A 15,170-nucleotide genomic window follows, 5' to 3' on the forward strand; every position below is an offset into this window, starting at 1 on the left:
CAACTGCCTTTATCATGTAAGTTTTCAGGTAGATTTGCACCTGCCTATCAGGAAATTCATTCTAAACTATACTTGTGTGCATTAAGAAAGTAAGGAAATGGGTGAGGTGGAAAAAGGCAAGAAATGCCAAATCTCATGGCCTTTGTGCTCTGGACTAATTCTGTTTCCAAGCTGAAAACAAAGTTTATTAAACACAGTTTGTTCTTGTCTGAAAAAACAGATTTATGAACAAGTAAATGCTTTGTCCATGGAATCTGACAGGTAGTAAAAACTATTAATGAACCTTTTCCCCATCTTTCTCTTCTCAAAGTCAGTGCTCTCTTTGTCCCTTCCCAGCTCTCTTCCATTTAATTCCTAAAGGTAACGTGAATAGCTGAGAGGTTCAGTGTTCATCAGGTCACTGAATGTACTGCTGCAAATTGCACCAAGCCCTGCCTGCACAAATGCAGCTTTGTTCAATTTCCACAAACTTGTCCTGCTTTACGCTGGCATCCTCTTGTCAGTGTTCACGGTTACGTATCTGATCACAACTGACCACCCTAATCTTTTCTCCATTATCCTGCTTATTCCTTAGCTAATGCTTTTAGCTTTGAATATTCTTTTAATGCCACGTTTCTCTGGAACAGAATTGTGCCCGAGTGTTCCTAAAAGCGAAGCTTTCTGATCAGGCAGATGAAACTCATTAGTGCTGTGTTTTCAAAAAAGCCTTTCTTTGATGCAAACTAATTAATTTTTACCCGCTGCAAAATCGTCTTAACTGTAATGGGAGCTAAAATCTAATAAGATAAAAGAAACTCAGATGGAAAAAAACAGCTGTCATGAGAACACGGTGCGACGAGCAGCTTTTGCTAATCTTGGAAATGATGATCTGCCTTACAGCTCCAAGGCTGAACGATCTGCAGTCGCCTGTGTTTACAGTCCCCACAGTAAACTGATGATTTTACATTGCTTGCTGTTTTTCATCCTTACAGCAGAAGGTGACTATGAATTAATTCACTTAGTGCTGACTAGTGGTCAGTGTTAGTGGTTAGGCAGAACTGCACTTGGGTTGTTTGCTTTGCTGTGTGAATACAAGGATTTCAGAGGCTGGGGAGGGAGCTGAAGTCCCCATGCTGAGAACAATCCTCCAAGCTCGTTTCACTTTGAAACATTAATGGAGGTCCATACAAAATTGGCTTTGGGAATAGAAGCGTGGACTGATGGTCAGTTTCAGATAGTCTGATGTTTTTCAGCAAGGAGGCAAAGTACAAAATTATTTCAGCAGACAGAACCAACATCTTCTGTTCAGTTGGACCTTAGAGTGGGCTCCTGGTTTCCTCTGGCCATGTTATGATTAAGATGTTTGAGATACGTTGAATATACCTTTCTGCTGTGACAAATCTGATGTCAGACAAACGTCCCAGATGAATATGAATACAGTAGAGGCTGAATGCTGGTGCACGCTTATGGTAAGCCTGTGTTGTCAGAAGTGTCTGAAGAGCTCCTTCTCTCTTTTCTGAATGGATCAAAGCCTGCTGAATGCTTTCTGAGCTGTGCTTACTCATATCATTAGGAAGTACAAAGCTTCCTCCTTTGTTAGCTTTTTCCACCTCACTTTGAATGCAAAATATTCTGCCGTTATATTAATTAGGCCAACTGGCTGAGGTTAACAAACACTCAGTTGCTTTTCTTATCATCATCCTTGTTTGTGCGTTTGACTATTTCACTTGTTTTTTCCTGTGATGTGAAAGAATTGGAGAATTCTGGAGGTCTTTTAGTAGAAACATAAGAGAGGGCGAATGGAAGAATTCCCCTGTTGAAAGCTGAGGCTTTTAGATCTACATATTTTCAGACAAAATGGAAAGGTTTTTGCATTTGGAGCTGTTTAACTCCTGGCAACAAAGTAAATGACCTGAAACGTAATGATACATTGTTTCTTTTAAGTAAAAGGTTGGGATACTGCGGGTTGGATCAGAAAGTGAATGGAAATGAGTGCTACTGGTTAGGTGGTGTTGTGATCAGTGCTTTGTAAAGATGAAAAACAAGTAGAAGAAAATGAGTCAGATCTTCAGGCCAACAGTTTTCAGGCTCCAGTACATGACAGCATCCACAAAGCGGAAGCAGAATATGAAGATCTGTAAAACCTAAACTGAAAAGAACACGGCTCCTTCCAGCGCTTGAAAGGAGTTTATAAGTAGGAGGAGGGAGAACAACATTTCACATGGTTTGATAGCAACAGGACAAGGGTGAGTGGTTTTAAACTAAGAGAGGGGAGAGTGAGGTGAGATGTCAGGAGTAAATTCTTTCCTCAGATGGCAGTGAGGCACAGGCTGTCCAGAGAGGCTGTGGGTGTCCCATCCCTGAAGGTTGGATGCCCATTCAGGGCCAGGCTGGATGGGGCCCTGAAGAGCCTGAGCTGGTGTGGGCAACCCTGCCTCTGCAGCAAGGGGGTTGGAACTGGCTGGGCTTAAAGGTCCTTTCCAACCCAACCACTTTATCATTCCATGACTGGTGGACATCTTCAGGAAATGGCTGAATCTCTCTTCATTATTAGTTCTGGCAAATTTAGGACTTTTAAAATAGTTTCAAAGGAATGCGTGATGTTCATCTTCAGTCTTCCCTGTGACTTCCATAGAGCTTGCCCAAACTCTGTCATTCTTGGACATGACTTGCTAATTAACTGAAAGACAGAGGGTTGTGATTAGAATTTGCAGGTTTTGGTTTTCTGTTTTTGTTTTTTTGTTTTTCTTCTGGGAAAGGTAATTATGATAAGGGCGGACTTAGAATTAAATCATATTAAACCTGTTTTGTTCAGGGATTTAAAACTTCATACCTTTCTCAGAAAAAGCCATAAAGTGGCCACGCTGGCTCAGGCAAATGCTCTGGTTGGAAAGGGAGATGGCTGGGCCAGTGAAGCCCGGAGGATGGCTGTGAAGATACTTCTATCCCAGCAGTGATGCTGTGAAATTACCACCTTGGAGATTAGAGCACTTTCTCCTGCTGGTCAGGGAGAAGGAGTAATTCACCCTGGTGACCTTGATGGGATTGAGAAGACTTTAGGGCTCACTGATTCTCTCCTTCAGTGCTGCAACATCCAGGCTGTTAATCCCGTCTTTCAGCAGAAGATTAATATCTGCAGCTCATTCCCCTCCTGCTTTTCCTTGGCTCTTGCCACCTCAGTTATGATGAGTGGTTTTGTTGAACAAAATCACCCTCTCATTCTGTCTCTCTCTTTCCCCTACCACTGGAGCATTCAGGAACCCCTGCACTGCATTAGCATTTCTGTTTTCTTTCTTTCTTTATTTTACAGGCCACAGACCAGCTTTCTCCCAGGGCTGGTAAATGGAAGGCTTGTCCTGTGTCTGGAAAGATGCAACGGCTCAGCTGAGTTCTTACTTATTTTACTTATGCCCTATGGAGAGCTCTTCCACATGGGAAGGAATAGAGATGTGGCACTGAAGGTTTATGTTGGTCTGTTTCACAGACAGCAAAAAAAAAAGTCTCTTTATTATCAAGGGGAAGGTCTGGATATGCAACAGCCTCTTTTAACTCTTGTCAGCCTAAATGTTTCCTGTGCATTTATCTACAACTGCAATCCTGGAGTTACTCCCTTGACGGGCCAAGAAGTCATGGGACTTCTCCCTCTGCCTTCTTCCCCCTCTCACTTGGAGCCAGAAGCTGCTGAGGAAAGAAGGATTCATTTAACAGGAGGAATTACATGGGGATAATGTAATTGAAAGACAGCTCTTGGAGCATTCACGGTTGCCTGGTGCCAGTGTGACAGGTCTCACAGCAGCCCTGCTTGGCAAAACATTGTCTTGCAAAACGATGATCAGCTTGACCCACTTCTGAGCAGGGTCAGACTTGCACTTGATCCTCAGGTGCCGATTATGTGTCTGGAGGGCTTTGTCTGTATGAGAGGCTCTATGTGAGAAACCTCTGCTGGGCTTTAAAAAACAAAAAATATAAATCACAGTATTACCATCTCCTATGAGACAAGGAGAGGGCTGTTTCCCTGCAGCGCCTGTGCTCCAAGTTCTCTTTGTCCTCCCCAACTCCTTCCTCCTGCAGGGTCCCTCGAGGCTTCTGACATTCTGCTGAAAGCCTGAGGCCTCTCTCTGTGTCAGTGCTCCTGTTCAGCAGCTCTGTGCCAGTTCAGATGTTTTCTGGGTTGCTCTTTACCTCCTAGAGTGAGATGGGCAGCCACCTGCAAACGTGGTAATCTTCTTTGCACTGCACTCCACACTTTCCTGATGGTGGCTTTGCCGTGCCCTGTTGCTCTTCTCTGTTGTGGGGGCCAAAGCTACTGTTCTTACATAGTAGGTTATGCTGCTGGCTTTTGGGTGAAACAGTTCTCCTCCCAAGCTATCTGTGCATTCACAGGACCTGGAAGCCTTGTGTGGAGTGCAGAGCAGGCTCCAGCGAGCAGCTAAAGAGGACAGGCTGTAATTGAGTCAGTTCATGCTGCGTGCCTCTGCCCTTTCAGGCCGTAGAGCATTGGCTGTGGTCAGTGAGGGCTTCTTGCTCAACCAGTGAGCTGAGTTTAATCAGCTCCCTGAGATTCTGGGCATCTAGGTTATGTTTTTATGTAATGAGCTGTCTTCATGTTAGGTTAAATTTCCTTGGCCGTTGCTGTGCTGCTTGCCTTGCAGCAGCTGTTGGAGAAAAAAAAGCACAGTTGAAGTGGTGTGAACTCAGCTGTCTTCTGACAGTTCAGAGGAAACGAGAATTGCGTTTTGTGTTTCCTTTAGAAATTTGTTGTGAGGGATGAGCTCAGCATTTTGCTAGAAAAGAAAGCAGGGGCAATGGAGCTGGCTGCCGTCAGGGAGCACCCAGCCAACAAAAGATGCTCACCTGCATCAGGGTGTAATGCCAGGAGGTCATAGCAGAGCGACGCCGGTCCTTGTTGCTGTGCGTGATGGGCCAGGGAGAGTCAATGGAGCAGTCATCTGTCACAAGCACCTTACTGAGCCTTGTTTGCAGGTTCATGATGAATATCACGTCTCCTATGTTTAAGATTCCGTGTAAAGGCAATACAAACTGTTTGCTTTTTGAGTCAGCTTGTTTGATGGGGAGAGCTGTTCAGCAAGCAGAAAGGGAAATGTCTGGTGTAGAGCTAAGACATATAGCAAATGGTTCTGCACTTTCTTTATAACAGAATCACAGAATTATCAAGGTTGGAAAAGACCTAGAAGATCATCTAGTCCAACCATTACCAGTACTTCCTGGCTAAATCATATTCCTCAGTGCCATATCCAAGCGTTTCTTGAACACTCCCATGGTCGGTGACTCCACCACCTCCCTGGGCAGTGCATTCCAATGCCTGACTACTCTTTCCGAAAAGTAATACTTATGAAAGGGAAAATCAAAGCACCGGGTCACAGAATGTATCCCGTTCCCAGCTGGAACAGGTTGGCTTTTCCAGCTTCATTGCAACTTAGGGCTGTGATGATCATTCAGTCCTGCCGTGCTGGAGGGCAATACCCCTAAGGCTTGCGAGGGGTTTCGCTCCCAGGGAGCGCTTTGCCTTCTGCTGTGTAGTGCAAGTTCCCTGTCTCCACGTCTGACCTGCGAGCAGACAGTGGACACGGGCGCACGCAGAGTGCGATGACAGAGTAGGAGAGGAAGGAGGGAAAAGCCACGCCGCGCTCCCATAGCCATCGTCGGGCGGCCCCTCCCGCCCCCGCCTCCTCCTCCGCCCCGCGCGGGGGGATTAGGGCCGGCTCTCCCCTCCATAAAGCGGCTGCCCGGCCGGCCCTGCCCATCCCGTCGCAGGGCACCATGCAAGCCGTGCCCCGGCGCGGCGGTTCTCTGGAGGGGGCTCCGTGCCCACGGGAGGCCGGCGGGCAGGTGAGCGGCGCGGGGCGGGCGTGCTCCCCTGGGATGGAGGTCCGGGCGGGGCTGGGGGAGGCCCGTGTTTCTGGAGGGTGTGGGGGAGAAGCAGATGCAAAGGCACAGGTTGGCGGTACCGCACGTGGAAGGAAAAAACAACCAACTAAACCAACCCAAAATGAACTGCTTGGCAAAGTTTTGGGTCTCTTGTCCGAGCAAAACTGCGGAGACCTTCAGTGAGGCTGAAAAACGTGCCTGTAAAGTGATGCTGAGTTGCAGCCACCTGTAGGGTCAGGTCTTCATCCTTCCCCGCTAAGGAGGGTGTGAGGAGAGTGGTGAGAAAGAGTAAGGTAATGGCAGTCTGTGACAAATTCCTATTTAAAAGGTGTTTTGGTCTTCAGCTTACAGCTCTGCAATGTAATTTCCTTGAGACAAATGTTTTTGGGTAATTTTAAATGTTAACCTACCAATATCAAGAACTGAGCAGCAGCACGTAACACCAAATATCTGTCCTATGGGGAGTAATGCTTCCGAGAGGGAGAAAGGAAGAGATTGCTAAAGGATTCAGGAGGAGCAGTTTTTGACCAGAAAACACTTAATAGCTTTCTGAACGAGGGTCTTGGAAAGCCCCTTTAGTTTGTGTGTTTTCTTTAAGGCAAGTCAGGTTGATGACAGGTCACTTAATACAGTGCAATAATGATTCCTCCCCACCATACCCTCCTAAGAGCTGAAGTGTGAAGAGGAAGGAAGAGTGTCAGGCACGATTAGAGCTGAGTTACTGACAGGGAATATAAAGTGAAGCTGGAGGAATTGCTTTTGCGTTAGCATTCACTTTGGTCCGGCACCAACATGGTTGCTACGTCGATGCAGACCTGTTAGCAGTCAGTTTTTGTATGGAAAGCCAAAGATGAATACTGGTTTAGGGGTAAAGGTGCAAATGATGTGCATCTGGCATAGCAGGCATCTGAATTTCTCACCTGCAATTTGTTCAAACTCGTGTTAGAGTTCACTTTTAGAATTCAGCGTAAGAATGCTCTGTGGTGTTGTGTTTTATTTGTTTGCCTCTTAGAAATGCTGTTTACTAAATGATAACACCTAACCTTAAGCACAAGGTTAAACTGCTAGAACATAAAGTAAGAACACGAGTTTTCAGTGTGTGTGCTTTGTCCCACCTGTGCACCTTGTAATATTACTTGCAGCTATACCAGATCTCATGAGCTGAAGGTGGTGATCCTGAGTGTGGGATCAAACCACCCTGCTTTTTATAATCATGTCAAATGATCAGCCTCATGGTTTATACATGTCCACCATGTATTTATAATGGAGACTTTGTCACTTCTACAGCAGCATCATTTAAGTGGGATTTGGTTTTAACAAAGAGCAATGTCTGCGCTTGGGAAAAGAGCCAAAAACCTTTGTATGATGGTGGGGGTTGGTTTTTTTCTTTCTGCTTGGAGTAGCCCTGCTCAACGCCTATTCCTTGTGATTCAGATCCCTGTTTGTTTATATTTAGCTAAATAAGTCCAACTACATGATGATTGAAGATAATAAAGAGAACAAAGACCATGTGCCTGAAAGGGGAAGAACTGCCATCATTTTTTCCTTGAAGAATGAAGTTGGAGGACTTGTAAAAGCTCTAAAACTCTTTCAGGTATGTAATAATTTTATTTCTACAGCAGATCTACTTTTTGTTTATTGTACGAAAGGTAGGCTTGACACACTGTGGAATTAATGACATTTATTTATTAAAGATGTGATTCCTAATGTGCCTCCCACTTTGCACCCAAAATTATCCACAAAGGTACACTCATGCCTCAGAAGTTGGTTGCTGGATGCTGGCTTAATGTCTGTAAAACTCTTCTGCACTTGCTAAAAATAGGAACAGATTCCTCTTGTTCCTTCATGAAGGAGGATTGGCACTTGTTGTTTCTGCTGCATAGAGGAAGAGGACACGAGGTACCACTGATGGTACACACCTGGGGTGCTGATGAGCTGCCTGCAGTGCTGCTGTCACTGGCTGGCTGGACTGAAGGTGACAGAGGTGGTACAGCTGTCTCGCTGCACTCCTTTGACTGCTGGGCAGCTGTCCCGCAGGGAATGTGGTGGTGTCACTGTGCTGTCATCTGGCCCTGCCTGGGGTTTCCTGTGTGATCCCGGTGTAGGATGTATGATTAAATCATTTTTCCAATAAAAGAAAAGTGAAGTTCATGTCTGGAAAATGACTGCTTTTAAATCCCTTCCTTGTGAGATAATTACATGGCAATGTGATTGGCATTGTTGTGGATTTTCCCAGACCAAGGCACTGGGCAGCTTCCTATGGGAGAGATGAAAGAAAAAGGTCTGTGAAATTAAACCTTACTGTGTTTCTCTGCCTCTTCAATGAAATGAAACCAAAAGAACTCAAAGTCTTTCATTTCCTTCTGAATAGGTGGCTTTTTAAAAATCAATTTCACCACTACCTATAAGCAGGCTACTACCAGCAGAGCCAATTAACTAAAATAACTTCACGTAGATGGTGAATATGCAATGTCAGCAGAATACTTTTGTTTTTGAAGAATGAAACGTAGGTTTTAGTCATTCCGTTTGAAAGCATTGCCTCTTATAAAACAGGAGAAGCACGTGAACCTGGTGCACATCGAGTCACGGAAATCCAAGAGACGAAATTCAGAGTTTGAAATCTTTGTTGACTGTGACAGTAATAGGGAACAACTGAATGAGATCTTCCAGCTCCTCAAATCTCACGTCAGCATCGTCTCTATGAACCCTGCGGAGCATTTCAATGGGCAGGAAGATGGTAAGTGTAGAGAGCAGCACTGGCAAAACTGTGCCAAGAGAAGATGTGACTGCTCTTCTTAGTGTGTTAATTTGCTCTTCCCAGCACAGTATAACTGCTATAAGTGGGGATCCCTGCACCAGCAGAGACCAATGCAGGCCACTGTGTAGGCAAAGTCTGAATGAGGGCTGGGCTGGCACACCATGATTTCAGAGGTGTCATACTGATGTACACCTGTTAAATTCAGGTACAGGACAGTGTGGGAGATGGGTTCTTCCATTTCCTAATGCAGCTCTTAAATCGTTTATTTAGGCATTTTTCCTAATATGTGGTTGCTTATATCAGTGTGAAAGAGAAGATGGCTCTTACTTTGGAGATGCTTCAAATCTTCTTTACATTTGCTCTTAGATGAAGAAATACTCAGAACTCAGGGCAGCACAAAGTGAGCTTCATATTTTTCTCAGCCACTGTGCTTGGCGCAGGCTAGTAGGCATGGGAAGGGGAGATCTGGTATCTGCTGGATGAAAGTTTCTTATTCTAGCTCTAGATAGGGAGAATCTCAATCTGAACACTTTCCCCATCCTTCTTAAGAAAACTGAGGAGCATTAGGAGAGAAAAAAAAATCCTTTGGTTCTCATAGTGTATTAACAGCTGTGCCAAGAACTTGTTAAAAACTTTTTGGCTAAAAAAGAAAACAGCAACAAAAACTGCCCCCCAAAAACTCAACCTCCAAAAACCTCAATAGTGAAATTAATTATGCATCTTTCTGAGGCTGAACATCTGAAGTTGCCTCCTCCTTTTTTTCTTCCCTCACAAACCCCTCTGCAAAGCCTGATGTTTCTGGAGTGCATAAGCAGAGAGCAACATTTCTTGCCAGTAAAGAAGGATGGCAGGACTCTAACCTTCTCCAGTCTGTCCAGGGACCACATGAAAATCATTTATCCATTCCCTTACATGCTTTGTGCCCTGGAAGACTGTGCGCAAGGAGGCCTTTTCTCCATGACAGCTATTAGCTGCTGCTCTAACCTTAATTCTTATAGCAGTCAGGGCCACTGAGAATGCATATTAACTGCTTCCTCCCCAAATCTTCTGATTTGGAGAGTGCTGTGCAGTCTGTGGGCAAACTGGCAGTGACAGAGGAGGAAGTGTGAACTGTAGGCTGGTGCCAGATAGGCAGCAGGCTCCCTTGTCCTGTTTGTAACCCTTTAATTTATAGATTTTGCCTGTAACCGCCATAGCCAGACTTGAAAGTAGTGTTTCCTCCCTCAGCACGCTTGGTGTTATTAATAACTTTGTGGATTCCATGCGTTCCATAGACATGGAGAATATTCCTTGGTATCCAAAGAAGATCTCAGATTTGGATAAGTGTGCAAACCGAGTGCTGATGTACGGGTCCGATTTGGATGCTGACCACCCAGTAAGTATCTCACCCCTTCTGCGCCCAAGGCTCAGCAAAAAGTACATTGTGGAACTTGCTTTTAAAACATGCGGTGCATCCTTCTCTCTCTCATTCCCTCCCACAGTGCCTCTGGGGGCTCTAAGAACCTTCTCTTGGGGGTTTCATGTCTTTTCCTAGTTCAGGCAAGGCTGGTACTGAATGTGGCTTCTATGCCTTTCTGTTAGGCTTGCTCACGTAGAGGACTGAGGCTGGGCCCTGAGTGGTCACAGAGGTACAAAAATGCTGTTGTGAGACAGGCTTGGTTATTCCTCTCTCTTCCTTACTGCAAGAACTTGCATGGTACAGAAGGACAATTTCTTTTGTAATTTAAAATAAGCTAGAAAGTGACCAAGTTTGTGTGTATACCGATGTGACTAAAAGGAGCCCTTGTCTTCTGAATATATACTGCATGCATAAAACCTCTGATGTTTGCTTTGAATTGGCGTATTTGCATATTTTACAGTTAATAAGCATTTCGAACTACAGCTATCAGGTTCCTCTCCTCTCTGTCTTATACAACATACTTTTGTATTTACCACTGAAGAACTTTCAAGTATCTTGCTTTAAATTAACTTATTTACTACAGCTGGAAAAGCCATTTAACTTGTTTTTTCTTTCCTCCTTCTCTCCCCAGGGTTTCAAAGACAATGTCTATCGTAAGAGGCGAAAGTATTTTGCAGACCTGGCTATGAACTACAAACAGTAAGTTCAACTTCTTTCAGAAAAAGCCATCTGGGTGCTTTGGAATAGCAACAGAGTGGACTGGTTCACGTTCCCTGGTCTCAGATCTCACTTGTCTCAGGAATCAGAGCTAGAAGGATAAAGTGAAGGGAGATTTAATGCAAGACTTACAGGTTGATCTAGGTAATGCAAGATTAAAAGGTAGATCTAGGCCACCTTACAGCTTCCTGGGTCTCTGGTCAGTCTGAGGATCAGCTCACAGCTGCATAGATGTTGTGGTATCTGTGGCAGCACTGATCCTCAAACAGGCAGCAATGTCAGCATAGGCTTCCTGCAGTGGGATGTGTTCAGGCACTGGGTTCTCTCCCCTGTTCTCTGGAAATGGGTGCAGCAAAGCAAGGGGGTGGGCAGCACATCTGCACAGCTGTCTGCCCAGGACATGCATACTCTGTCAGGGTTGATCTCTTTTGCAAAGGAAGGAGGGGAGGAAAAGTCACTAGACAGCCCATAGACCACTGAGAATAAATTCTCTGGGCAGGCGTTAATACTTGAGTTTTATTTCCTGGTTTAAAATAGAGCATGTGATGCGTAGATAAGAATTCTATGAAATAGAATTCAAAGAGCTTCTGTCTTTAGAGATTCTGCTTGGGGGAGGGAGCTCTTAAAGCTCATAGCCCAGTGCTAAAGTTTTTTTGTTGTTTTTTTTTCTGAACATGTTTCTTGCATTACTGTTGCTTGTGTGAATATTGACACCAAATTCTTCGACTGGGAACGACCTGGAAGTGGCAGATATGTAGAGCTTCGTGGCACTCAGTGTTCATGCAGCTGGCCACCACAGCATGCGGGCAGTTACTGTGGATGTGTTGTTAATAGAGCTTTCCTTGGGAAAGCAGCAGTTACCTGGCTGGCAGTGGAAGCAATGAATGATGCTCCAGTTGCTTTCAGTAGCCTTTAAATCTGAGTCTTGCTCTAATCCACATACATCAAGATCCGAAGGGTTGATTAGCAGAGATGGACTACAGTCAGTATGTTTGGACAGGCCCTCGTCTCCTCTGCACAGAAGCATGGTTTTTACCTAACATGCATGTTTAGTTGCTTCCACTTATTGTGCTGCTAATTTAGGAGATTATCTTTTCCTAAAATAAAGAAGGTAATGGAAAATTATTGTACACAGACAGAGATATTAAAGGGAAGAAGATGCATTCCCAGCTCCTAAAACAAAATATTTTGCAGTTACTGTTTATAAGCACTTAGGAAACTATTTATATGATTGAAGCTTTCAGGCCCCCTGTGAGATCAATGCAAGGATTGCTATCTGTTGAGTGTGCAAGCCTAAAAGTTCTCCAGGGCATAGACCAGATCTCACTTGTGTACTTGACAGTGTAATGAAGTCTTAAGCTTGACCAGGTGTCCCAGCCATATGAATGTTAAACAATAATAGTAAGTAAATGAGTCATCCTTATAAGCCATTTACCAGGGAATGTTCCTTTGTCCTCATCTCCTTGTAGTGGTGACCCAATTCCCAAGATTGAATTCACAGAGGAGGAGATCAAGACTTGGGGGACTGTGTACCGAGAGCTTAACAAGCTTTACCCAACTCATGCCTGCAGAGAGTACCTTAAAAACTTGCCCTTGCTCACCAAATACTGTGGCTACAGGGAAGACAACATCCCCCAGCTGGAAGACGTGTCCCGCTTCCTGAAAGGTAGGGTATTCATTTTCTCTCACATGAAAAAGAACTGAAGTCCATTGCAATTCACACTTTTACTATGTGGGCACAAAAGAAAAATGATAGATTCTTGGTTTTGGCTGGGAAACTTAAAAGCAAAATGTTTGCTTCTATTAATTCTGGTCATTTAAGAGGCCTTTTGGCCATCTGGATTTCAGCATATTATGTCCTGAATATATGCAGTGATGGTTTGGGGGGCCATGCTAACTCTAAAGAGACTTAGGACTGGTTCAAGTGATACCTAACTGTATTCTGTTGGTTGTAGGCATGAAATCTTAAGAAATCCACCTACGCAGATGTAGGGACACTTCTACTGAATGTTGGCCATTCTCAAGATTAGGCCTAAATTTTCTAGTCATGCCTAATTTTTTCATGTGCTCTTAAGCCAAAGTAGTGTTGTGGTACTTACCCCATTTGTAGCAGAGATGGGAACATTATGGACTTCTACTTTAAACTAACATATATTTTTTTTCCACTCCTTTTGTAGAGCGCACAGGTTTCACCATTCGCCCAGTTGCTGGGTATCTGTCACCCAGAGACTTCTTGGCAGGATTAGCATTCAGAGTTTTTCACTGCACTCAGTATGTTAGACACAGCTCGGACCCTCTCTACACACCAGAGCCGTGAGTAGAATGAGACTCATGTTTCTGAGTATTACTGCCCAAGCCAAGCTACTTAAAAGCTGTTCATGAAGACCAGCAAGAAAACATACTTTCAAAGGTGCTGAAGACTTCAGTCTTCACACTGAATGTAGTGATGTTTTAGCATGCTCAAGTGCCACCTTCATAAGCACGAGGTTTTCAAAAGTAGAGCATGTTATTGGAGGACTCTTGCAGTTGTCATTGTGGGCAGAGTTTAAAGTTCAGTTGGCTTATAAACATGAAGCTGTGCTCTTAATATTAGATACCTTCATTTGAAAACCAGAGCAACCGTACTTTTGTAGAAGTGTGTTTTCAGCTAAACCTGATTTGATACTCCTCTGTATTTTGGATATTGTTTAGCTAATGAACACAAGACACTGTTTAGTGGTGCTACTTTTTCTCTCCACCACAAAGAAAGATGAGATTTTTTTCCCCCTCTTTTCCAGCGATACCTGCCATGAGCTCCTAGGCCATGTCCCTCTTTTGGCTGAACCCAGTTTTGCTCAGTTCTCCCAGGAAATTGGTCTTGCATCACTTGGGGCATCAGATGAGGCTGTCCAAAAACTGGCAACGGTGAGTGTTTCAGTACCCAGTGATCCCACTTAAAGCTTAGTGCTTCATTCAGCTGATCCCATTCTAATTAATTCGGAGATTAATTTCAACATTAACTGCACCAGCTGCTAGGCCTGTTTCACTGACTCTTAGCTTTAGAACATATAACAAGTTTCCATGCTGGGAAAAAGATACATTTTAAGAAAGATGTGACAGGTCTTACTTCACTTAGGTCAAGTAAGTATGCAACTTAAAGGGGTAGATCACTTCTTCCAGCTTGAAATTCTGTAGTCTTTTTGCTCCAGAAAATATCTTTCTACTTCTGAGAATATAGATTACATGTAAAAACACTGAACTATTACTTCAATAATATTCAACGCTGAACTACAGTTATGAAAGAGCTGCCAGTCATAGCTAGTGGTAAAGCTGCTACCTTTAGTGAGAGCAGAAGTAAACCATCTAAGAAAATACCATTCCTTGCCACATACCTGCAGGAATCCTGAAAATCAGAAAACTAAACATCTTTAATTTTTAGACCACTAAGGAACAACCTGTGTTGGATTGATGTTTTCACTTGTTGAGACCCTGTCTATCCAGTGTTTCTTTTTTGCTGTATCTCTCACGTCATTGCAGTGCTTCTCAAAACAGAATAAATTTCCACATTTCTACTGGTTTCTGCCCCAGCTGGGTGAGCTATGTTATCTGATTTTCTTATTAGAAACACTTAATCCTGTGGTTCTTCACACTTCTATTTAGGTTCCTGTCTCTTTAGATATCTGAGAATGATAATGAAGTAATGACTTGCAACTTCTTGGTACTTGGCAAGTAGAAGTGCCCCCATCTAGTTCACCACAAAACCTTTGCTGAAGACTGATTTATTTTACTCCCTTCTCTGTTTCAGTGCTACTTTTTCACAGTAGAGTTTGGCCTGTGCAAGCAGGAGGGACAGCTAAGAGTTTATGGGGCTGGTTTGCTCTCTTCTATTAGTGAGCTCAAGGTAAGAATATCCACTGCTTATCCTTCAGAGATACTCAGTTTTGTTATGCTTAAACCATTGTTCAGCTGCAGACGTGTTTTAAGAAGCAACGCACTATGATCTCACCTCATCTTTTTTTTTTATTCGCTGTTTAATCCATCTCATCTTCCTCATGGATTCTTTTTGGTGGTGATATTCCTCTGGCACGTGATAACACATGATGGTACTTAGCACTCACTCTCTGGCAGCGCCAAAGTCAAGCCTTTCGATCCAAAGGTCACCTGCAAGCAAGAATGTCTCATTACAACCTTCCAGGAGGTTTACTTTGTTTCTGAAAGTTTTGAAGAAGCAAAGGAAAAGATGAGGTACGTTTCTGTTTTTGTTTTTCATTCCCTGTTCTATAGATGCATTCTTGACTTCCTAGAGGCAGCACCAGTTCCTTTCATTCTTATAATAATTTTATAATAGCCTTTCATGAGGCTGGAAAGCTGAGTTTAATATTTACTTGGTCTCCCATGTACTGGATGGGAGAGATGATGAACTTTGTAGTAATTACAATGATCACTAAG

General features: G+C 43.8%; 1 protein-coding gene across 6 annotated transcripts in view; it reads left to right on the forward strand.

Moving 5' to 3' along the window:
- TPH1 (tryptophan hydroxylase 1) overlaps positions 1–15,170 on the forward strand; it is a 29,945-nt gene that overhangs the window by 13,640 nt on the left and 1,135 nt on the right. For 5 of the 6 annotated variants that reach the window (XM_015864156.2, XM_015864158.2, XM_015864157.2 and 2 more), the window contains 9 exons: positions 7,325–7,462; positions 8,422–8,605; positions 9,901–10,001; positions 10,657–10,724; positions 12,212–12,408; positions 12,920–13,055; positions 13,520–13,646; positions 14,527–14,622; positions 14,833–14,966. In XM_015864156.2, the coding sequence (XP_015719642.1) occupies positions 7,325–7,462; positions 8,422–8,605; positions 9,901–10,001; positions 10,657–10,724; positions 12,212–12,408; positions 12,920–13,055; positions 13,520–13,646; positions 14,527–14,622; positions 14,833–14,966 (1,181 nt within the window). Of the gene's footprint in view, positions 1–5,718; positions 5,830–7,324; positions 7,463–8,421; positions 8,606–9,900; positions 10,002–10,656; positions 10,725–12,211; positions 12,409–12,919; positions 13,056–13,519; positions 13,647–14,526; positions 14,623–14,832; positions 14,967–15,170 lie in introns of those variants that run through there. The other variant, XM_015864160.2, reaches the window with a different exon arrangement.

Source organism: Coturnix japonica, chromosome 5 (assembly GCF_001577835.2).
Source record: "Coturnix japonica isolate 7356 chromosome 5, Coturnix japonica 2.1, whole genome shotgun sequence".
In the NCBI taxonomy this organism is placed as follows: domain Eukaryota; kingdom Metazoa; phylum Chordata; class Aves; order Galliformes; family Phasianidae; genus Coturnix; species Coturnix japonica.